This window comes from Pan paniscus, chromosome 19 (assembly GCF_029289425.2).
Source record: "Pan paniscus chromosome 19, NHGRI_mPanPan1-v2.0_pri, whole genome shotgun sequence".
In the NCBI taxonomy this organism is placed as follows: domain Eukaryota; kingdom Metazoa; phylum Chordata; class Mammalia; order Primates; family Hominidae; genus Pan; species Pan paniscus.
The window spans coordinates 8042359-8065133 of NC_073268.2; the positions used below are offsets into that span (position 1 = coordinate 8042359).

The following is a 22775-nucleotide window of genomic DNA, read 5'->3' on the forward strand; positions in this document are numbered from 1 at the left end:
CTCACTGAAGCGATTTGGATTTGGGATTTTCCGATTAGGGATGCTGAACTGGCATGTATATAATACACATATTCCAAAATCAAAAAAAAGCTGAACTCCAAAACACTCCTGGGCCCAAGCATCTCAGGTTAGGTATGCTCAACCTGTATTTGCACAGAATTTGGGAGAGAGTTTAGGTGCTATTGTTGAATGGGTGGCTACCTCAAGTCAAACGGTGCCCTTTCCTGTACTAGGTGACAGTGCCAAGCCTGCCCTCCCCTGTAAGGTCAGAAAAACCATGAGCAACGTGTGTCAATGAGGGCAGCAGCTTCCAAACAGACACCTGGGGAAACCTGGAAATCTTCAGTGATGTTTTGGTGGAGTGAGAACCTCTACAAAGGTTTGATTCTAACTTCACTTTTAAATGCATTTAGTTTTAGTTCTAAAAACTAAACATTAAAAATGGTAATAACGCGACACGCATCCTCAAATGTCTTCTGGGGGCAAATGTAGGATGTCGGAGGCCCTTGCTTCTGTTAACCTCTTTCTCCGAGGGCTGTTCACGGCCATGAAGACTTCAGGAGACAAAGAGCCTGTTACCACCTCTGTTTAATTGAAGAGCCTCTACCACCGCAAGAAGAGCTGTTTAAAACAAAACAAAATGGATACTATTTGCAAATTCTTAGCTGGATTAAATAAAGATTTCTCTATTCTGTGCAACCCAGAAGTAAACTGGGGTTGATACACACACATTTTCATCCATAACCTTGGTTTAAAATGCTTCCTATTTGCTGGAATAGTTTTCAATGCTTTTACTGATTTCCTTTGAAAAATATTTGAACTCATAAAATATATTCATAAAATACTTTTATCTATTTTGTATAGTGGGAATCCAATGTAAAATTTTGTCCCATAAATTTGAAAACTGCTGGTGTAGTACAAAAGGCATGGATGTTGGAATGAAGGCTGGAGCCAAATCCTGGCTCGCCCCCTTACTAGTCACATAGCAAATCCTGGCTCACCCCTCACTAGTCACATATCAAATCCTGTCTCACCCCTCACTAGTCACATATCAAATCCTGTCTCACCCCCTTACTAGTCACATATCAAATCCTGGCTCACCCCCTTACTAGTCACATATCAAATCCTGGCTCACTCGTCACTAGTCACATATCAAATCCTGGCTGGCTCACCCCTTACTAGCCACATATCAAATCCTGGCTGACCCCTCCACTAGGCACATATCGAATCCTGGCTCACCCCTCATTAGTCACATATTGAATCCCGGCTCACCCCTTACTAGTCACATGTCAAATCCTGGCTCACCCCTCACTAGTCACATATCAAATCCTGGCTGACCCCCTTACTAGTCACGTATCGAATCCTGGCTGACCCCCTGACTAGTCACATATCAAATCCTGGCTCGCCCCTCAGTAGCCACATATCAAATCCTGGCTCACTCCTCACTACTCACATATCGCATCCTGGCTCACCCCTCACTAGCCACATATCAAATCCTGGCTCGCCCCCTTACTAGTCACGTATCGAATCCTGGCTCGTCACGTATCGAATCCTGGCTCACCCCTCACTAGTCACGTATCGAATCCTGGCTCGCCCCTCACTGGTCACGTATCGAATCCTGGCTCGCCCCTCACTGGTCACGTATGGAATCCTGGCTCGCCCCTCACTGGTCACGTATGGAATCCTGGCTCGCCCCTCACTGGTCACGTATCGAATCCTGGCTCGCCCCTCACTGGTCACGTATCGAATCCTGGCTCGCCCCTCACTGGTCACGTATCGAATCCTGGCTGACCCCTTACTGGTCACGTATCGAATCCTGGCTCGCCCCTCACTTGTCACGTATCGAATCCTGGCTCACCCCCTTACTAGTCACATATCAAATCCTGGTTCGCCCACTTACTAGTCACATATCGAATCCTGGCTCGCCCCTCACTAGCCACATATCAAATCCTGTCTGGCTCACCCCTCACTAGCCACATATCAAATCCTGGCTCACCCCTCACTAGCCACATATCAAATCCTGGCTCACCCCTCACTAGTCACATATCAAATCGTGGCTCATCCCTCACTAGTCACATATCAAATCCTGGCTCACCCCTCACTAGTCACATATCAAATCCTGTCTCATCCCTCACTAGTCACATATCAAATCTTGGCTGACCCCTTACTAGTCACATCGAATCCTGGCTCGCCCCCTTACTAGTCACATACCAAATCCTGGCTCGTCCCCTTACTAGTCACATACCAAATCCTGGCTGACCCCTTACGAGTCACATATCGAATCCTGGCTCACCCCTCACTAGTCACATATCAAATCCTGGCTTGTCCCCTTGCTAGTCACGTATCAAATCCTGGCCGACCCCTTACTAGTCCCATATGAAATCCTGGCTGACCCCTCACTAGTCACATCAAATCCTGGCTTGTCCCCTTGCTAGTCACATATCAAATCCTGGCCGACCCCTTACTAGTCCCATATCAAATCCTGGCTGACCCCTTACTAGTCACACATTGAATCCTGGCTCACCCCTCACTAGGCACATATCCTTGGGCCTGTCACTTACCCTCTTTGAGCCTCCAAGTCCCATCCACTAAACGGAGCTCAACTTAGCAGGAATTTCATCCGATGAGATAATGTATCCAGGACACAGTAAATACGCAGTTACCTTTTCCTTCCCACCCCACCAACAAATACAGATAGCACTGAATCGCCCAGGCCCTCTCATGACCTAAGATACCACATGCAGGCCACACGGCAGCTGGGCTGTGCAGCCAGGGCCCAGGGCTACCCCAACTAACCTCCACTCCCCTCAGCACCCTCCTCTGACCTCCGAGCTAGCCAGCTGCTGATCCAAAGCTCTGGATCCTTTAGGGCCATGCAAAGATGTGACAGACATGGGTATGAGGCTGTGGGGGACTCTGTGTGTAAACTGATGTTTCTTTATATAGCATTTGATATTGGGTGTGGGTATGAGGTTGTGGGGGGCTCTGTGTGTAAACTGATGTTTCTTTATACAGCATTTGATATTGGGTGTGGGTATGAGGCTGTGGGGGACTCTGTGTGTAAACTGATGTTTCTTTATATAGCATTTGATATTGGGTGTGGGTATGAGGCTGTGGGGGACTCTGTGTGTAAACTGATGTTTCTTTGTACAGCATTTGATATTGGGTGTGGGTAGGAGGCTGTGGGGGGCTCTACGTGTAAACAGATGTTTTCTTCATAGAGCATTTGATATTGGGTGTGGGTATGAGGCTGTGGGGGACTCTATGTGTAAACGGATGTTTCTTTATATAGCATTTGATATTGGGTGTGGGTATGAGGCTGTGGGGGACTCTATGTGTAAACAGATGTTTTCTTTATATAGCATTTGATATGTATTCCATTTGCCTTCTAAAGCCCTCCAGCGGCTGCTCCAGTCGGTCCACTGCAGCGCTTGATTTTGTGAAGAACCCTGTGGAATGTGGTCTCTGGCAGCTGAGAAGTGCCTTCCTTTTCCATCAGCACAAAGCAAACACATGAAGGGAGCTGGGGTTTCTTGCCACCATTTCACCTGAGACCCCTGAAAGCTGCAGCCCACTCTGCAAATACTTTTCTTGGCCCTGGAAGTAGAGGGAAGTTTGCTGAGAAGCTGTTCTTAATTTCTCACTTGTTGAAAAATTACCCAAAACAGGAGGCAAGACAATTGTGCAAATTCCATTTGATGACTGAGCAGAAGCTCCCAGAGCCCTCGGATGAAGTGAGCAGCATTCCCAGGAGGCGGGACGTTGGACGCTATTTTTATTTTAACATCTCATATTGCCCCAGGTTCTCTGAGTCAACACCCTCAAAGGGGACAGACAGAAACAGAAAGGAACTTTTGGGCTGATTATAAGGATTCAGCTGGCCTTGGGAAAAGTCTAAACATCTTTGAAACACAATTGGAAAGTAATCCAAACAGCCTGTGAGTTCAGGCTTCCCAGTTAGAACTGCCTGTCCCAAGTTAATCTTGCTTAGTTTTTTTTGGGCATCATACCTAAAGAAGAAGAAGAAGAAAAGGCAAGAATAAGTAAAAGGAAAAAAAAGAAAAAGAAAGGCAGGCAAGAATTTTTGTCCCTGCCGGGAGAAGAGTCTGGTCTGTGGACACCAGACACCTAAGCAAGTTTTTTGGAAGGGAGGCTTTGGCAACTCTCGCAATTCGCATTCACAGGAGACGTGCCCTGTTTTCCACAACAGGCAGCCTCGCCACCAGCCCCAGGAGGCAGGAAGCTCTCTTCTCAGTGTCTGCAGGTTTATCCCTAAATGCTACGGAAGCAACAGCTGCCAGGGGAAGGGGATACTGCTCAGTCTTTTAAAACTCTCGTGTAAGCTCGATATTACAGTCATGACCTAAAAAGGCAAAGACCAGATATGCTGAGCTCGCTGCGGATGTAGCCTGCACACGGCCGCAGGATTTGTCACCACTCAGCCATGTTTAAAAAAGCCAGTCCAGGCAAGACAGCCACAGGCTCCCGCCCACAAGTGATCACGAACACACTTCACACTGCCTTATGGCAGAGCAAGTGCATATAGCCCGGTCTTGTGTGACCTTCACAGCCAATATTCATTATAATCCCCTCTCACCAATATTGAAAATGGATGCTCAGGGGATCAGTGACTCGCCTGGTGTCAAAGTGCCAGGTCCAAATCAAGACCTGCAGATCAAGTCTTCTGTGGACGCTTCCAATCCCAGGCTGCTTTCATTTCTGATGGACACGTCCTTCATGTCCCACAGATCCATGGATCGCCGGCATCTTCCCTCCTGTTCACATAGGTGAGAAGGAAGGAGCTGGCAGGCAATGCCCTTCCAGGTGGGCTACAGGGAAGGCTCTTTTCTCATAAGGTTGATCCCTTGGCTTCCCTAGTAAAGTGGGGAGCTGTTGAAAAGAAAGAATGGAAACGAGGTAATGATCCTGGAGCCTAATGGAAGGGCCGCAGCCAGTTTTCCCCTGTTGAAAGGACACAGGACTTCCCAAAGAGTTTTCATGGCAAAAACGTCCAACCAGCTACTAAGGAAACAGGATGGACTCATGCGTGCAGGAGAGAAATCACTAAAGGACACAAGACTTCCCAAAGAGTTTTCATGGCAAAACGTCCATCCAGCTACTAAGGAAACAGGATGGACTCATGCGTGCAGGAGAGAAATCACTTGGCCATCACTGGAAGAGCAGGCTGTGATGGGAACGGTAAGGACAGAGAAGGGAACGTTCACAGGATAGAAATTCACAGGGCAAGTAGGGTTCCAAGTCAGAAGCAAAACGCTTTACACAACATTACAGACAGGCTCCACTGCAACTGGACAGGTCAGGACTGGGCTCAGTCGGCCACATTCTGCTCCCACGCGTTGCTTCCTTAGACTGTCAGGGAAGGGAGAAGGGCAGCCACCGGGAGCGGCCAGGGTCACGGGCTTGCTAATTCTTTCCTAGAGTCTGTTCTGTTTTCTGTCAGCAGTAAGGAAATACATTCTAGCAAATGACATCCAGTAATGCTTTAATTAACTGCAGTATTTTGTGCTCCAACATGCAGGCAGAAATCACTTCCAGATGGAGAAAATGAAAGCTATTTACACAAAGAAGCAATCCCTTTATTTTAAGGAAATTTATATCTCCCAAAGGTGTAGAACTTCGAGGGTCCAAGAGGCTATTCTGATGAATACTAAAACAGGACTGGGAATTTTTATTTAATATATAAAATGTCATCGTACCCTTCATGTAGGCCAGCATTTCAGGTGTCCATGTTTCTAAGGCTTTTGCTTAAATTGCCCATTGCAGCTCTATTTTATTTTTAGGAATCTGACTTGGAGTAGACGAGAAGTATGAGACACTTGCTGTCACCCTCAAGCAGGCAGGTTGTTCTGAGTGCTCTTCCTAGGGAAGGAATCCCGTTTCCAGCAGGTTATTCCGAGTGCTCTTCCTAGGGAAGGAATCCCGTTTCCAGCAGGTTATTCCGAGTGCTCTTCCTAGGGAAGGAATCCCAGTCACCCTCAAGCAGGCAGGTTGTGGCAGGTTGTTCTGAGTGCTCTTCCTAGGGAAGGAACCCCATTTCCAGCAGGTTATTCCGAGTGCTCTTCCTAGGGAAGGAACCCCATTTCCAGCAGGTTATTCCAAGTGCTCTTCCTAGGGAAGGAACCCCATTTCCAGCAGGTTATTCCGAGTGCTCTTCCTAGGGAAGGAATCTCATTTCCAGCAGGTTATTCCGAGTGCTCTTCCTAGCAAAGGAATCCCATTTCCAGCAGGTTATTCTGAGTGCTCTTCCTAGGGAAGGAACCCCATTTCCAGCAGGTTATTCCGAGTGCTCTTCCTAGGGAAGGAACCCCATTTCCAGCAGGTTATTCCGAGTGCTCTTCCTAGGGAAGGAATCCCAGTCACCCTCAAGCAGGCAGGTTGTGGCAGGTTGTTCTGAGTGCTCTTCCTAGGGAAGGAACCCCATTTCCAGCAGGTTATTCCGAGTGCTCTTCCTAGCGAAGGAACCCCATTTCCAGCAGGTTATTCCGAGTGCTCTTCCTAGGGAAGGAACCCCATTTCCAGCAGGTTATTCCGAGTGCTCTTCCTAGCAAAGGAATCCCATTTCCAGCAGGTTATTCCGAGTGCTCTTCCTAGGGAAGGAACCCCATTTCCAGCAGGTTATTCCGAGTGCTCTTCCTAGGGAAGGAATCCCAGTCACCCTCAAGCAGGCAGGTTGTGGCAGGTTGTTCTGAGTGCTCTTCCTAGGGAAGGAACCCCATTTCCAGCAGGTTATTCCGAGTGCTCTTCCTAGCAAAGGAACCCCATTTCCAGCAGGTTATTCCGAGTGCTCTTCCTAGGGAAGGAACCCCATTTCCAGCAGGTTATTCTGAGTGCTCTTCCTAGGGAAGGAATCCCATTTCCAGCAGGTTATTCCGAGTGCTCTTCCTAGGGAAGGAACCCCATTTCCAGCAGGTTATTCTGAGTGCTCTTCCTAGGGAAGGAACCCCATTTCCAGCAGGTTATTCCGAGTGCTCTTCCTAGGGAAGGAATCCCATTTCCAGCAGGTTATTCCGAGTGCTCTTCCTAGCAAAGGAATCCCATTTCCAGCAGGTTATCCTGAGTGCTCTTCCTAGCAAAGGAATCCCATTTCCAGCAGGTTATTCCGAGTGCTCTTCCTAGCGAAGGAACCCCATTTCCAGCAGGTTATTCCGAGTGCTCTTCCTAGGGAAGGAACCCCATTTCCAGCAGGTTATTCCGAGTGCTCTTCCTAGCGAAGGAACCCCATTTCCAGCAGGTTATTCTGAGTGCTCTTCCTAGCGAAGGAATCCCATTTCCAGCAGGTTATTCCGAGTGCTCTTCCTAGCAAAGGAACCCCATTTCCAGCAGGTTATTCCGAGTGCTCTTCCTAGGGAAGGAACCCCATTTCCAGCAGGTTATTCCGAGTGCTCTTCCTAGGGAAGGAACCCCATTTCCAGCAGGTTATTCCGAGTGCTCTTCCTAGCAAAGGAATCCCATTTCCAGCAGGTTATTCCGAGTGCTCTTCCTAGCGAAGGAACCCCATTTCCAGCAGGTTGTTCTGAGTGCTCTTCCTAGCGAAGGAACCCCATTTCCAGCAGGTTATTCCGAGTGCTCTTCCTAGGGAAGGAACCCCATTTCCAGCAGGTTATTCCGAGTGCTCTTCCTAGCGAAGGAACCCCATTTCCAGCAGGTTATTCTGAGTGCTCTTCCTAGCGAAGGAATCCCATTTCCAGCAGGTTATTCCGAGTGCTCTTCCTAGGGAAGGAACCCCATTTCCAGCAGGTTATTCCGAGTGCTCTTCCTAGGGAAGGAACCCCATTTCCAGCAGGTTGTTCTGAGTGCTCTTCCTAGCGAAGGAACCCCATTTCCAGCAGGTTATTCCGAGTGCTCTTCCTAGGGAAGGAACCCCATTTCCAGCAGGTTATTCCGAGTGCTCTTCCTAGCAAAGGAATCCCATTTCCAGCAGGTTATTCCGAGTGCTCTTCCTAGGGAAGGAACCCCATTTCCAGCAGGTTATTCCGAGTGCTCTTCCTAGCAAAGGAATCCCATTTCCAGCAGGTTATTCCGAGTGCTCTTCCTAGGGAAGGAACCCCATTTCCAGCAGGTTATTCCGAGTGCTCTTCCTAGCGAAGGAACCCCATTTCCAGCAGGTTATTCCGAGTGCTCTTCCTAGGGAAGGAACCCCATTTCCAGCAGGTTATTCCGAGTGCTCTTCCTAGCAAAGGAATCCCATTTCCAGCAGGTTATTCCGAGTGCTCTTCCTAGGGAAGGAACCCCATTTCCAGCAGGTTATTCCGAGTGCTCTTCCTAGGGAAGGAACCCCATTTCCAGCAGGTTATTCTGAGTGCTCTTCCTAGCAAAGGAATCCCATTTCCAGCAGGTTATTCCGAGTGCTCTTCCTAGCGAAGGAACCCCATTTCCAGCAGGTTGTTCTGAGTGCTCTTCCTAGCGAAGGAACCCCATTTCCAGCAGGTTATTCCGAGTGCTCTTCCTAGCAAAGGAATCCCATTTCCAGCAGGTTATTCCGAGTGCTCTTCCTAGGGAAGGAATCTCATTTCCAGCAGGTTATTCCGAGTGCTCTTCCTAGGGAAGGAACCCCATTTCCAGCAGGTTATTCCGAGTGCTCTTCCTAGGGAAGGAATCTCATTTCCAGCAGGTTATTCCGAGTGCTCTTCCTAGGGAAGGAATCTCATTTCCAGCAGGTTATTCCGAGTGCTCTTCCTAGGGAAGGAACCCCATTTCCAGCAGGTTATTCTGAGTGCTCTTCCTAGCGAAGGAACCCCATTTCCAGCAGGTTATTCCGAGTGCTCTTCCTAGGGAAGGAACCCCATTTCCAGCAGGTTATTCCGAGTGCTCTTCCTAGGGAAGGAACCCCATTTCCAGCAGGTTATTCTGAGTGCTCTTCCTAGCAAAGGAATCCCATTTCCAGCAGGTTATTCCGAGTGCTCTTCCTAGCGAAGGAACCCCATTTCCAGCAGGTTGTTCTGAGTGCTCTTCCTAGCGAAGGAACCCCATTTCCAGCAGGTTATTCCGAGTGCTCTTCCTAGGGAAGGAATCCCATTTCCAGCAGGTTATTCCGAGTGCTCTTCCTAGGGAAGGAATCTCATTTCCAGCAGGTTATTCCGAGTGCTCTTCCTAGGGAAGGAACCCCATTTCCAGCAGGTTATTCCGAGTGCTCTTCCTAGGGAAGGAATCTCATTTCCAGCAGGTTATTCCGAGTGCTCTTCCTAGGGAAGGAATCTCATTTCCAGCAGGTTATTCCGAGTGCTCTTCCTAGGGAAGGAACCCCATTTCCAGCAGGTTATTCTGAGTGCTCTTCCTAGCGAAGGAACCCCATTTCCAGCAGGTTATTCCGAGTGCTCTTCCTAGGGAAGGAACCCCATTTCCAGCAGGTTATTCCGAGTGCTCTTCCTAGCAAAGGAATCCCATTTCCAGCAGGTTATTCCGAGTGCTCTTCCTAGGGAAGGAACCCCATTTCCAGCAGGTTATTCTGAGTGCTCTTCCTAGCGAAGGAACCCCATTTCCAGCAGGTTATTCCGAGTGCTCTTCCTAGGGAAGGAACCCCATTTCCAGCAGGTTATTCCGAGTGCTCTTCCTAGGGAAGGAACCCCATTTCCAGCAGGTTATTCCGAGTGCTCTTCCTAGGGAAGGAACCCCATTTCCAGCAGGTTATTCCGAGTGCTCTTCCTAGCAAAGGAATCCCATTTCCAGCAGGTTATTCCGAGTGCTCTTCCTAGCGAAGGAATCCCATTTCCAGTAGGTTATTCCGAGTGCTCTTCCTAGGGAAGGAACCCCATTTCCAGCAGGTTATTCCGAGTGCTCTTCCTAGGGAAGGAATCTCATTTCCAGCAGGTTATTCCGAGTGCTCTTCCTAGGGAAGGAATCTCATTTCCAGCAGGTTATTCCGAGTGCTCTTCCTAGGGAAGGAACCCCATTTCCAGCAGGTTATTCCGAGTGCTCTTCCTAGGGAAGGAATCTCATTTCCAGCAGGTTATTCCGAGTGCTCTTCCTAGGGAAGGAACCCCATTTCCAGCAGGTTATTCCGAGTGCTCTTCCTAGGGAAGGAATCTCATTTCCAGCAGGTTATTCCGAGTGCTCTTCCTAGGGAAGGAATCTCATTTCCAGCAGGTTATTCCGAGTGCTCTTCCTAGGGAAGGAACCCCATTTCCAGCAGGTTATTCTGAGTGCTCTTCCTAGCGAAGGAACCCCATTTCCAGCAGGTTATTCCGAGTGCTCTTCCTAGGGAAGGAACCCCATTTCCAGCAGGTTATTCCGAGTGCTCTTCCTAGCAAAGGAATCCCATTTCCAGCAGGTTATTCCGAGTGCTCTTCCTAGGGAAGGAACCCCATTTCCAGCAGGTTATTCTGAGTGCTCTTCCTAGCGAAGGAACCCCATTTCCAGCAGGTTATTCCGAGTGCTCTTCCTAGGGAAGGAACCCCATTTCCAGCAGGTTATTCCGAGTGCTCTTCCTAGGGAAGGAACCCCATTTCCAGCAGGTTATTCCGAGTGCTCTTCCTAGGGAAGGAACCCCATTTCCAGCAGGTTATTCCGAGTGCTCTTCCTAGCGAAGGAACCCCATTTCCAGCAGGTTATTCCGAGTCCTCTTCCTAGGGAAGGAACCCCATTTCCAGCAGGTTATTCCGAGTGCTCTTCCTAGCGAAGGAACCCCATTTCCAGCAGGTTATTCCGAGTGCTCTTCCTAGCAAAGGAATCCCATTTCCAGCAGGTTATTCCGAGTGCTCTTCCTAGCGAAGGAATCCCATTTCCAGTAGGTTATTCCGAGTGCTCTTCCTAGGGAAGGAACCCCATTTCCAGTAGGTTATTCCGAGTGCTCTTCCTAGGGAAGGAACCCCATTTCCAGCTGTGCACATGCAGCATTTCCCCTGGCATTCTTTCAACAGGGAACCAGGTCTCCTCATCCGATGGCAACTCAGGAAGGGTTGGTGTCATACCCTGCATCGAGCAGCAGCCTCGGACCTGCCCCCACGCTCTGCGTGCCCTGTACTGGTCATGCTGGTCTCAGCTTGTCTGCTCTCAGTCCTGTCTGATCTGCACAGAGAAGCCACCCTAGACATAAGAAATCAGGCACCCCTTCTCGGGGGTGGGCAGAGCCCTGGGTACTGGCTCTTTGTTCTTCGAGAGAGGAAGGAGTGGCGGTAGTTAGCTTCAATCCCTGAGCTGGGTTTGGAGATCAGAACACCTTGTCCATTGCGGCTCCTGTTTCATTGTTAAGAGTCCACACAGGATGTTCTCTGGCCTGGACACCGCTAAGCCAGCTTTCAGACAAGTCCCCTCAGTAAGAGCAGAGTGAACTCTTTATTGATTATACAAATTACCACTATTTATTTTAAACCCAAAGTGACTTCAAAGTTGTTTTTTGGTTTTTAAAAGGGCTAGAGAAAATGGACTGAGGGGAAGGAATGGGCACAATATCTAGGTTTAGCTGAATCACAGAGCTGTTAGCTGCTGCTTTCATCCACAGGTACTCCTTTAACATTATTATTTTTTAGAGAGTCTTGCTCCGTCACCCAGGCAGGAGTGCAATGGCATGATCTCGGCTCACTGCAGCCTCTGCCTCCTGGGTTCAAGCGATCCTCCTGCCTCAGCCTCCTGAGTAGCTGGGATTACAGGCGCCCACCACCACACCTGGCTAATTTTGTATTTTTAGTAAAGACAGGGTTTCACCATGTCGACCAGGCTGGTCTCGAACTCCTGACCTCACATGATCCACCTGCCTCGGCCTCCCAAAGTGCTGGGATTACAGGTGTGAGCCACCATGCCCGGCCTATTTTTTAATAGAGATGGGGTCTCACTCTGTTGCCCAGGCTTGTCTTGAAGTCCTGGGCTCAAGCAATCTTCCCACCTCAGCCTCTCCAAGCACTGGCATTACAGGTGTGATGCCACAGTACCCGGCCTAGGGTGCCCCTTTGATACGTTATTTTTGAAGTGATGTTAATAAATAAAGCTTCTGCTTGGGGGTTGGTCATCAAAACAAGAAGAATCCTCATCAGTATGGAGAGAGCCCAATTCTGGGCATGGTCCCCACCACCACCAAAAGTTTTTTTTTTTTAACTGAGTCTCACTCTGTCTCCCAGGCTGGAGTGCAGTGGCGGGACCTCGGCTCACTGCAACCTCTGCCTCCCAGATTCAACTGATTCCCCTGCCTCAGCCTCCCAAGTAGCTGGGATTACAGGCACCCGCCACCTGTTTTTTTTTTTTTTTTTTTTTTTGTATTTTTAGTAGAGATGGGATTTTGCCATGTTGGCTAGGCTGGTCTCAAACTCCTGACCTCACGTGATCCGCCCACCTCGGCCTCCCAAAGTGCTGGGATTACAGGCGTGAGCCACCGCGCCTGACCCAACACAAGTTTAAAATGAAAGCTGTTATCAGTAGAGAATCTTCACCACGTTGGCACCAGCTCAAGTGTAGTGTCTGCGCACTTTTAGCTTAGAGTCAGAAAAAGAGACATGTATGAAAATGTGTGGCAGGAGCCCTTCCATAAAGCAAATCTCTCTGTTGCAATGGTTCTTAACAAGGTGTAAACGTTATAACTACCTATGGAACTTTTAAACCTGTATGCCAGGCCCCATCCAAACTTACTGACTCAAAATCTCCGGGCACCTGTTTTTTTGTTTGTTTGTTTGTTTTGAGATAGAGTCTCACTCTGTCACCAGGCTGGAGTGCAGTGGCGTGATCTCGGCTCACTGCAATCTTTGCCTCCCGGGTTCAAGTGATTCTCCTGCCTCAGCCTCCCAAGTAGCTGGGAGGTGTGCACGCCACCACACCCCGGTAATTTTTGTATTTTTTGTAGAGATGGGGTTTCACCATATTGGCAAGGATGGTCTCAATTTCCTGAGCTTGTGATCCGCCCGCCTCACCCTCCCCAAGTGCTGGGATTCCAGGCGTAAGCCACGGCGCCCGGCCGGCATCTGTATATTTTAAAAGGCCCCAGTGGTTCTGATGCACACCCCCAGAAGAGAAACACAGCGTCTCTACACAGTACTCAGTCCCCATCAAGGAGACATTTAACAGAAACTCCTACTGACATCCATTGGCTCCTTGGGGATTACTGACAATGTAACAAATCAAGACAGCAACTTCCCTGGCTGTGACCACCAACTGTGGAAAACAGCAGCTTGATAGCTCAATGCTGTGATGGAGCCGTCCGGAAAACGACTCCTCAACAACGAACCAAAAAGAGAAGTGGTGATCTGTACACAAACGCCAGGAGTGACAAGAACCAGGTGCAGGAGTCCACTGGCTTTCCCCAGCTCTCCTGGGTTGAGGACAGACGGCTGAACTGGCTGTGCTATTTGGAGATGGGCCCCACCGCCCCTTTTCAACTGTACGGCTCAGGCTGCTTAACCATAGCAACCCCATGGGCTGGGGTGGGGGCATCTACAGGGCTTCCTGGGGGCTCTCCCGACTGCCACCCCCCGCCCTTGTCTTATTTGTAATCTTTTCCTAATAGACCTCAACTAAAGGCCGCACCTCCTTCTCGCAACACTTCTTTTCTCCTCCGCATTCTCAAATTTGAGACGCTTGATGCGTGAGAGTCAAACCAGCTAGCAAGGACAGCCTGGAAGCCGATGAAGAAATGACGCTCAGGATCAGAGCTGGACGGCATCGGGGAGAAAGCCTGGCAGAGAGGGCAGGGGCACAGAGCAGTGGTTATGTTGGGAAACAAGGTGGGGATGAGGAAATCAGGTTTCCAGGCAGATTTCCAAACCTTATTCCTACTGTACGGGTGTTACAAGTTTTATGGATTTTAAGGAAATTTCCTCTGTCCTGAAAACTTTTTGAGACGGGGTCTTGCTCTGTCACCCAGGCTGGAGTGCAGTGGTGAAATCTTGGCTCACTGCAGCCTCCACCTCCCGGGTTTAAGTGATTCTCCTGTCTCAGCCTCCCCAGTAGCTGGGATTACAGGCACTCGCCATGACACCCAGCTAATTTTTTAATTTTTACTTGAGACAGGGTTTCGCCATGTTGGCCAGGCTGGTCTCGAATTCCTGACCTCAGGTGATCCACCTGCCTCAGCCTCCCAAAGTGCTGTGATTACAGGCATGAGCCACCACACCCAGCCAATTTTTTGTATTTTTGGTTTCGCCAGGTTGCCCAGACTGGTCTCAAACTCCTGAGCTCAAGCAATCTGCCCACCTCAGCCTCCCTAGCAGTTGGGACTACAGGTGCATGCCACCACACCTTGCAAATTTTTATTTTTGTAGACATCTGTATGTTGCCCAGGCTGGTCTCAAACTCCTGGACTCAAGTGATCCTCCTGCCTTGGTCTCCCAAAGTGTTGGGACTACAGGCATGAGCCGCCGTGCCTGGCAAGATATCATTCTTCAGCAAAAGCAGGCAGCAACAGCAGCGGTTTGCCTGTAGCTGTGGTCATGGTTAACTGAGGCCTGGTTTCAAGGGAACCGAGTGAATCAGGATAACGGCTTGATATGCTGCCGTTCTCTGGATGCAGGATGACATGAGAGGCTGGGAGCAGTCTCTTCGGCAAGCCCTGCTGCAGAGAGCCCGCGGTGGACAGGAAGGGTGGGGGGGCGGGCAGGCTGCGTGCCAGGCCAGGCTCTCAGCCTGGTCTTTAAGGTCCATTTTCTGTTCCTGAGGCATCCAGAACCCCAGACTCCTTCTCATAACACAGGAACACATCACTGGGACGCTGCACATCAACTTTGCTATTTCAGATGATGCTGGAAAGTGCTGTGGACCTGAAGGTGAGTGGGCAGAAAGGGGTTTGAGGGTATGGACTTCCTGGGCGTTCCCGTGGCTTCATCTGATGAGAAAACCTAGGAAACATCTTCCAAGTGAACTTCCTGGTTTCCCTTCCCTAGAAGCCAGGAGCAGGGTGGGAGTAAAGAAATGGAAGAAGGGGCTGGGCTCGGTGGCTCACGCCTGTAATCCGATACTCAGGAGGCTGAGGCAGGAGAATTGCTTGAACCTGGGAGGCGGAGGTTGCAGTGAGCCAAGATCGCGCCACTGCACTCCAGCCTGGGTGACAGAGCGAGACTCCGTCTCAAAAAAAAAAAAAAAAAAAAGGAAAGAATCTGCTCACACAACCCGGCGAGTGTGCCAGGCAGAGCCCTCTGTCAGATCTGGGTCTGCCCATACCCAGGTCAGCAGCACCAGGGCAGACAGAATACCTGCTTGAAGGCCTGGCACATATGACCTTCCTGGGTGACAGACACAGAGGACATCTCACCTTTGGAGACAACTGAGAAATGGCGAGAACACAGGGATAACTTGGTCAAGTAAGGTCATGACAAGTACGATGAACAAAATATGGGCCAGAAACTGGGATTTCCATGAGAATACACCTGGTTCCACTGCCTCCATAAAGAACCTGTAATCTGCCACTTCATTAACTCAGGCCCGAGGGCCAAACCCAGAGATGGGAGAGGAAACTCAGCTCTGGCTGAAGGGAAAACCTCAACCAGCCACAGAGGGAGGGAGGGAGGAGTGAGATCCAGGCTTCCTTGTTCAAGTTGCCTGGACGGGTGGGGCCCACGTGTCAGAGGGTGTGACTGCCATGGGGAGGCTACATGAGTCAAGGGCAGCTCAGGGACCTATCCTCCACTGCTGCCTCTGCTTCACGAACCAGAGATCACCTAAATCGCCCTCTTAGAGCCCAGCCCTTACTCAGCGTCTCTGATTAGGGCAGGAAGTAAGGCGGCATGGGAGAGACTCAGTAACAACCCGCATGTCCCAGGAAGTTTGAAGACCGACGATGTGAGAGTGCCGGGGAGCATAGGAGAGGTCGGGGGCTTCTGGGGAACGGGCGCTGAGGGTCTGCAGCCAGGAGCAAAGGGCCCCTTGCTGCTGCTACAGTCTCTTTTTAATGAGTTTCTCGAGCTTGCGGATGCGTGATGACTCTTGCTCTGGTGTTGGCGCCGTCAGGGACAGTGAGCCGGAGCTTTCTGCCCCCGAGGGCGGTGCGGGGAGCCGCTGGCGCAGGAGTTCCAGCATGCTGCTCTGCTCACTCCTCTTCAGCCCCTGAGGTTGAGAGAGAAACAGAACCGTCATGAAGTCTGGGCCAGAATGGCCCATGGGGGAGAGCGCAGTATCTGGATATGGGGTCAGCAGAGGCTCTGGAGACAGCATAGTTACTCCAGGCTGAGGGTGAACCGTTTCCTCAAGGGACTCACCATCCCCTGGGTAGTAGCGTGGGAGGAAAAGAGAGGGGAAGAAAAGGTAAAGGAAGGGAAAGAAGCGGCTGACAGAGGAGAAAGGACAGGTCAAGCAGGTGGGAAGGACAACACGCCTGTCCTCATCCCCCTGCCCCTGCCCCATCCTCCCTGTGCAGGTGGTCTCAGCGGGGCATGCAGGGCCTGTCAGAATCCTGAAGTGCACATGCCCGGGGCCATCCTCCTCCAGAGGCTTCTCTGAATCCGGTTTGCTCCGTGGAGCCAGGCACATGCATTTTGAGAAAGCCCCCCCGGAACTTATATCCCAATTCCCGGTTAAGAACCGCTGAGTGTGAGGAGGATGAGCAGGTGTGGACCAAACATCCCGGCACAAACCTTCATGTCCAGTATCTTCTGAAAGGTTTCTGCGTTGCAGTCTGTGAGAAGTTTGATGTAGTTGTCAACAAACACCACCAACGGTTCATGAGGGGCCATCACTACCTACAGCGGGAGGAGACAGGAGCAAGACCCTCAGGAAAACTCACTACCCACCACGGGAGGAGACAGGAGCGGACCCTCAGGAAAACTCACTACCCACCACGGGAGGAGACGGGAGCGGACCCTCAAGAAAACTCACTACCCACCGCGGGAGGAGACAGGAGCGGACCCTCAGGAAAACTCACTACCCACCGCGGGAGGAGACGGGAGCGGACCCTCAGGAAAACTCACTACCCACCACGGGAGGAGACGGGAGCGGACCCTCAAGAAAACTCACTACCCACCACGGGAGGAGACGGGAGCAGAGCCTCAGGAAAACTCACTACCCACCGCGGGAGGAGACGGGAGCGGGCCCTTCAGGAAAACTCACTCCTCACTTGCCAGCCGAGTGCTAAATGGATTCTGAGAGGTTTCCTTAAGCAGCAGCAACCCAAACTAGAAATGCCCCAGTGGCCCATCTCATCTTCACATGCCACTACAGCAATGTCCTAAATTTGCTGAATCCTAAAAACACCTGCGCTGCTTTTTGAAGTATGGGTTTCCGGGGCCCTCCTCTAAAGACTCTAATTCAGTAGGCCTGGCTGGAGTCCCAGGTGACTTTTAAACTATCAGGACCATCTGGGAAACCCTGCGTGAGAGGGTCTCCTGTTCCAGGCATTTCACCAGTACACGGTACTTGCTCCTTCTGCCTTGACGTACTATGATTCCTGAGAAATGGGTGGCAAAAGGAGCTGGTATAAGTAAGTGGATTTCTGCAAAAACAAAAATGCCAAAGCTGCCTCACCTTTTGGAGACTTAAAATCTGTAACGACTAATTTAAACTATCAATTAACACACAAACAAAGGAAAGGAACGGCACTGCAACCCTTATTCATTTCCGTTTCGTTCTGGAATGCAGTATCTGATTTTCTTTCCCCAGCCGACTGATTTGTTTTGAATTCCTGAGACTGAAGGGAAGAGTGGCGAGGAGGAGTTCACTCAGGCATGCTCTGCCGATAATTCCCAGACCACAGGCTCTCCTCCCCAGCAGTAAGCAGCAGGGAAAGAACATGATGAGGCAGCTTCATCCTCACCCCCCATGAGCTGCTTCATCCTCACCTACATGAGCTCTTCACCCTCACCTACATGAGCTGCTTCACCCTCACCCACATGAGCTGCTTCATCCTCACCTACATGAGCTGCTTCATCCTCACCCACATGAGCTGCTTCATCCTCACCCACATGAGCTGCTTCATCTTCACCCACATGAGCTGCTTCATCCTCACCCACATGAGCTGCTTCATCCTCACCCACATGAGCTCTTCACCCTCACCCACATGAGCTGCTTCATCCTCACCCACATGAGCTGCTTCATCCTCACCCACATCCCACCGGTGTCTAAGGCCCTGCTGCCACTTCCTACTCCTGCCGTCCCTGAGTCATCTGGTTTAGGAAGTAGCCTGAAGAGCCTACAGGTCCTGGGCTTTTAAGACCACATCACCACAGGACCATCTGTTCTCCAGCCCTCATCCCTACTCTTCAAAATAGCTGGAAACCAGAGGCAGATGCGCAGGGCTTCAGACGTTCCTCACTCGAAGTACAGTCTTTTGTTAAATGGGGCTTTAAAATATCCATTTGCTGATTAGATTCAGTTACTACAACATCTGTTCAGAGTTCATTTAAAGTGGCAGAGTACAGAAAGCCAAAAAGGCTGATGTGGAAGGGAGTAACTGAGAGCTGTGCCTGAAATTCCTGCTGAGAAGCAGAGATCCCTGACGTACATTGATTCACAGTGGCGACCACCTAACCTCCAAGCTTGACCACATTTGATCACAAGAGAATCCCACGCCAACAAGAAATTCATTTGTCAGAAGGAATTACTGAGCCCTAATAACTATCCACAGACTTTCAACAATATCTGATTAGGCCAAAATCCAGTCCAGCCCAAGAATGTGGACCATGCTTTGAGGCCGGAGAGGATAGGACCTACCCTGTGCTTTCAAAACCAAGGCTTCTCAGAAAAAGAGATTAAATAAATAACTGGCCCCTTTTAACACAAGCCATCACCTTGAGGATCATCTCAGCCCGGGTCATGCCTTTGACAACGATCTTGGTGTAGCTGGCGGGTGCCTTCCTCACCACCTGCGAGCCGATGGAGGGGAGATCAAGCAGGACCATCTTCAGCGAGTGGGTGTCCAGCAGCAGCTGTGGAGCAAAGCAGAGCATTACCGGCCCCTTCCAGCGACCCAGTGCCAAGTGGATTCATGCCGATGAGTCATGTTTTTCTCGTTATACACGTAACACATTCTTGTTGCAAAAAATTTGGGAAATAAACAGAAATATAAAAGAAAAAAATTATGTATCATTCCCATCACCTAGGAAAAACAACATCAAGGAGCCAGCCTATGTGTACGTATATAAAAAACTAAATCAGGGGGCCAGGAGCCGTGGCTCACACCTGTAATCCCAGCACTTCAGGAGGGCCAGGCAGCAGGATCACTTGAGCTCAGGAATTTGAGACCAGCCTGGGCAACATGGCAAAACCCCACCTCTACAAAAAATGCAAAAATTAGCCAGGCGTGGGGGTGCGCATCTGTGGTCCCAGCTACTGAGGAAGACTGAGGTGGGTGGATCGCTTAAGCCTGGGAGGCTGAGGCTGCAGTGACTCAAGATTGTGCCACTGTAAATCTCCAGCCTGGGTGACAGAGGGAGACCCTGTCTCAGTAACAAACCACAACTCCTCCATAAAACTAAATCAGCATCATACTGTATGTATATTCAATTTTATAACCTGGTTTTCTCACTTAATATATACAATTTTTATATTCTATTTTCCCATCTTTGCAGTCTTTAAAAAACAAATCATGGTTTTTAACTGCACTCTAGCCTGGGCCTCATGGCGAGACCCTATCTCTAAAGAAGAATTGTGATTTAATGGCTCTGCAGTACTCTGTGATGTGTGTGGTTGTGTAAACTTTAAGATCTTTCCAATGGAATGGACCCATTTACACCTGTGCCAGCCATGCAGACTGCACCCTTATCAGCACTGAAAACTCATCAAATCCTGATTATTCATTAGGCAAAAAATAGTAACTCATTATTGTTGTACTTTGAATTTCTCTGGATGTTACTGAGGATGTAGGAGATTTACCCAAATGTAAACATTGTATCCTGGCAACAATCTACCTTTTCCTCTTTGTTTGTTCTGGTTTACTGGGATGCCAATTATCTAGAAGGACACCCATAGTCCTAAAGGCTCACTGACTGCCGAGAATGACATGAGGAACGTTTTGTCACATTTAATCTGAGTAAAGCCTTACCTACCCTGGAGGTTATTTATCGTTCCCATTTTACAGATGAGAAAAAGTTCCAGAGGATTAACAGCTCACCAAACTCATCTCATGCAACGGACGGGGTTAGACAAAAGTTGGACGGGAAGCTGGAATTCATTTCCGGTTGCCAGGTAACGGGGTTAGACAAAAGGTGGATGGGAAGCTGGAATTCCATTTCCGGTTGCCCAGGTAACCGGGTTAGACAAAAGGTGGACGGGAAGCTGGTATTCCATTTCCGGTTGCCCAGGTAACCGGGTTAGACAAAAGGTGGATGGGAAGCTGGAATTCCATTTCCGGTTGCCCAGGTAAATGTCCCTGGGTGGTTTTGGTGTCGAGCTCACACTGACTCCTGCTGACTGCCCTGCTCTGCTGCCACCGCTGCTCTTGGCAACCAGGGAGCAGAGAAATGGCTGAAGCCAGAAGGGTGTACTCTGGCCTGTTGAGATGGCTTAGGAGAATGGAACCACATGGTCACCAAGCAGACAACGGCAGCAGTGGGGTGACAGCTCCCAATGCCACCACTCAACTCCGGTGATAACGGCCAAACATATTCAGGGCAAGGCCTGTACTCTCTGCCACTGCCTGCTTCTTTGGGAAAGCCTTCTGTAATCCTATCAGGTAGGTGAGAAATGGGACCCTTCAGGCCCTGCGACACTTTGCATCCTCCGATTTCCTATTTACTTTGCTTTGGACAGAAGAATTAACGATTAAAGAGAAACTAAGTAACGACAGATACTATGAACTTAAGGGTTATGGCAACTGTAATTTTAACAATGGTAGAAACATGGGGAAGACGTCCGTGTTTTATGTGGAATAATTTAGGTGTGGTAAGGAATTACACTAAGGTCAGAGCAATTTCATGCAGCTAGTCAAAGGCCTGCACCACGCAGGTCATTCAACTGTAGCCAGCAAAGTGCAGGGCATTTTGGACCTTTCTGGATTTCTAGAGATAGAAATTCTTACTATCCTAGTGTCTGCTTTGTTGAAAAGGCCAAGGGCTCAGAGAAAAGGGTATGCAAACCTCCAGGAGGGGGAATGGCACAGATTGCTCAAGGCCCACGTGAAGAGCCTGGCGTTAGCGCACTTTCCAGAATTCCAGTGGAAATGACTGCTGCTTTTCCTCGGAGGAACCCAGAACAAGCCTCTAAAGCATTCTAGGTGGATTAAATTCTTAGATATAAAAAAGAAAAACTTTAAGAAGAAAATACAGGGTGCAGTGGCTCACGCCTGTAATCCCAGCATTTTGGGAGGCCGAGGCGGGTGGATCATCTGAGGTCAGGAGTTCGAGACCAGCCTGGCCAACATGGAGAAACCCTGTCTCTACTAAAAATACAAAAATTAGCCGGGTGTGGTGGCGCATGCCTGTAATCCCAGCTACTCGGGAGGCTGAGGCAGGAGAATCGCTTGAACCTGGGAGGTTTGCGCTACAGCCTGGGTGACAGAACAAGACACTGTCTCAAAAAAATAAATACATAAAAAATAAAAAATAAAAAAAGAAGAAGAAGAAAATACAGAGATTATTTTCATTGCTTATGGGTGGAGAAGAATGTCAAACATCAGAAAGAATGAACCACCTACCCTAAAATGAAAGGCATCTATATCAGAAGAAACAAACAAAGTAAAAGACAAGACATAAATCAGGAGAAGATACGTGCAACGTTGACAAGGGAATGGGGTTCCGAACATGAAGATTCCTACACATCAACAGGAAAAGCACAAACTATCCCAACAGCGACACAACAACAGGCAAACAATACCAACAACGGATGCACAAAAGAGGAAACTCAAATGCCCGAAAGGCATATGAAATGACACGTAACCTGGTTAGTAATTCGGAAATGCAAATTAAAACCACAGATGTACACCATAATATATCCATCAGAGTCAGAAGTAAACAGATTATTTGATAATCAAGTGTGGGCACGGCCATGGCAGTGAAATTCACAAATGTACACCATAATACACCCATCAGAGTCAGAAGTAAACAGGTTGATAATCTAGTGTGGGCACCGCCACACTGAAATTCAGACTAGTGGTGACAGTAGAAGTTAGTTCAAGCACGTTGGGGGAAATTTAGCAACATTTCCTTAGCTGGAGATGTGTATCACCCATAACACAGCATTAATACTTATATCCATTAGAGGAATTCTTGCCCACGTAAAAACGTTCCCTGCATCCACTGTTTATAAAAGCAAAAGTTTGGAAACAACCTACACGTCCATTGACAGTGGAATGAATAAACAAATGACAGCGCATTCGTGCAATGGAATATGCTGCTGAGGTGAAAATGAATGGGTGCACACAGCATGCATCAACATGCATAAATCACAGAAAATAGTAAGTTGGGCAAAAAAAAGCAAGTGGGGAAATGATATGTCTAATGCCATTTATATAGTTTTAAAATATGCAAAACAAAATCATATATCATTTGTGAATATATACACATATATCAAAACACATATGAGAATAAAATCAAAATCAGGACAGTGTTTACTTTGGGGCATGGAGGAAGGGATGGGCAGGGTGGGGTTCATGGGGGCGGTCTTCAGCAATAACTGTAATGATTTACTTTACATAAAAATGATCTAAAGCAGGCTGGGTGTGGCAGCTCATGCCTGTAATCCCAGCATTTTGGGAGGCTGAGGCAGAAGGATCACTTGAGGCTACGAATTCAAGATTACCCTGGGCAACACAGTGAGACCTTGTCTCTACAAAAACAAAAATAAAAAGATTAGACAGGCACAGTGGCACACACTTGTAGTCTCAGCTACTTAGGAGGCTGAGGTGGGAAGATGGCTTAAGCCCAGGAATTCCAGGTTGCAGTGAGCTATGATGGCACCATTGCACCCCAGCCTGG

The 22775-nt window shown here is 49.1% G+C and overlaps 1 protein-coding gene across 3 annotated transcripts in view; it reads right to left on the reverse strand.

Moving 5' to 3' along the window:
- Nucleotides 1-570: 570 nt before the first annotated feature.
- VPS53 (VPS53 subunit of GARP complex) overlaps nucleotides 571-22775 on the reverse strand; it is a 218790-nt gene continuing 196585 nt past the window's right edge. For 2 of the 3 annotated variants that reach the window (XM_055102102.2, XM_055102101.2), the window contains 3 exons: nucleotides 18654-18791; nucleotides 16506-16610; nucleotides 571-15978 (listed from right to left, as the gene is read on the reverse strand). In XM_055102102.2, coding sequence (XP_054958077.1) covers nucleotides 15808-15978; nucleotides 16506-16610; nucleotides 18654-18791 — 414 coding nt within the window. In that variant the 3' untranslated portion in view covers nucleotides 571-15807. The remainder of the gene's footprint in view (nucleotides 15979-16505; nucleotides 16611-18653; nucleotides 18792-22775) is intronic. The other variant, XR_010110596.1, reaches the window with a different exon arrangement.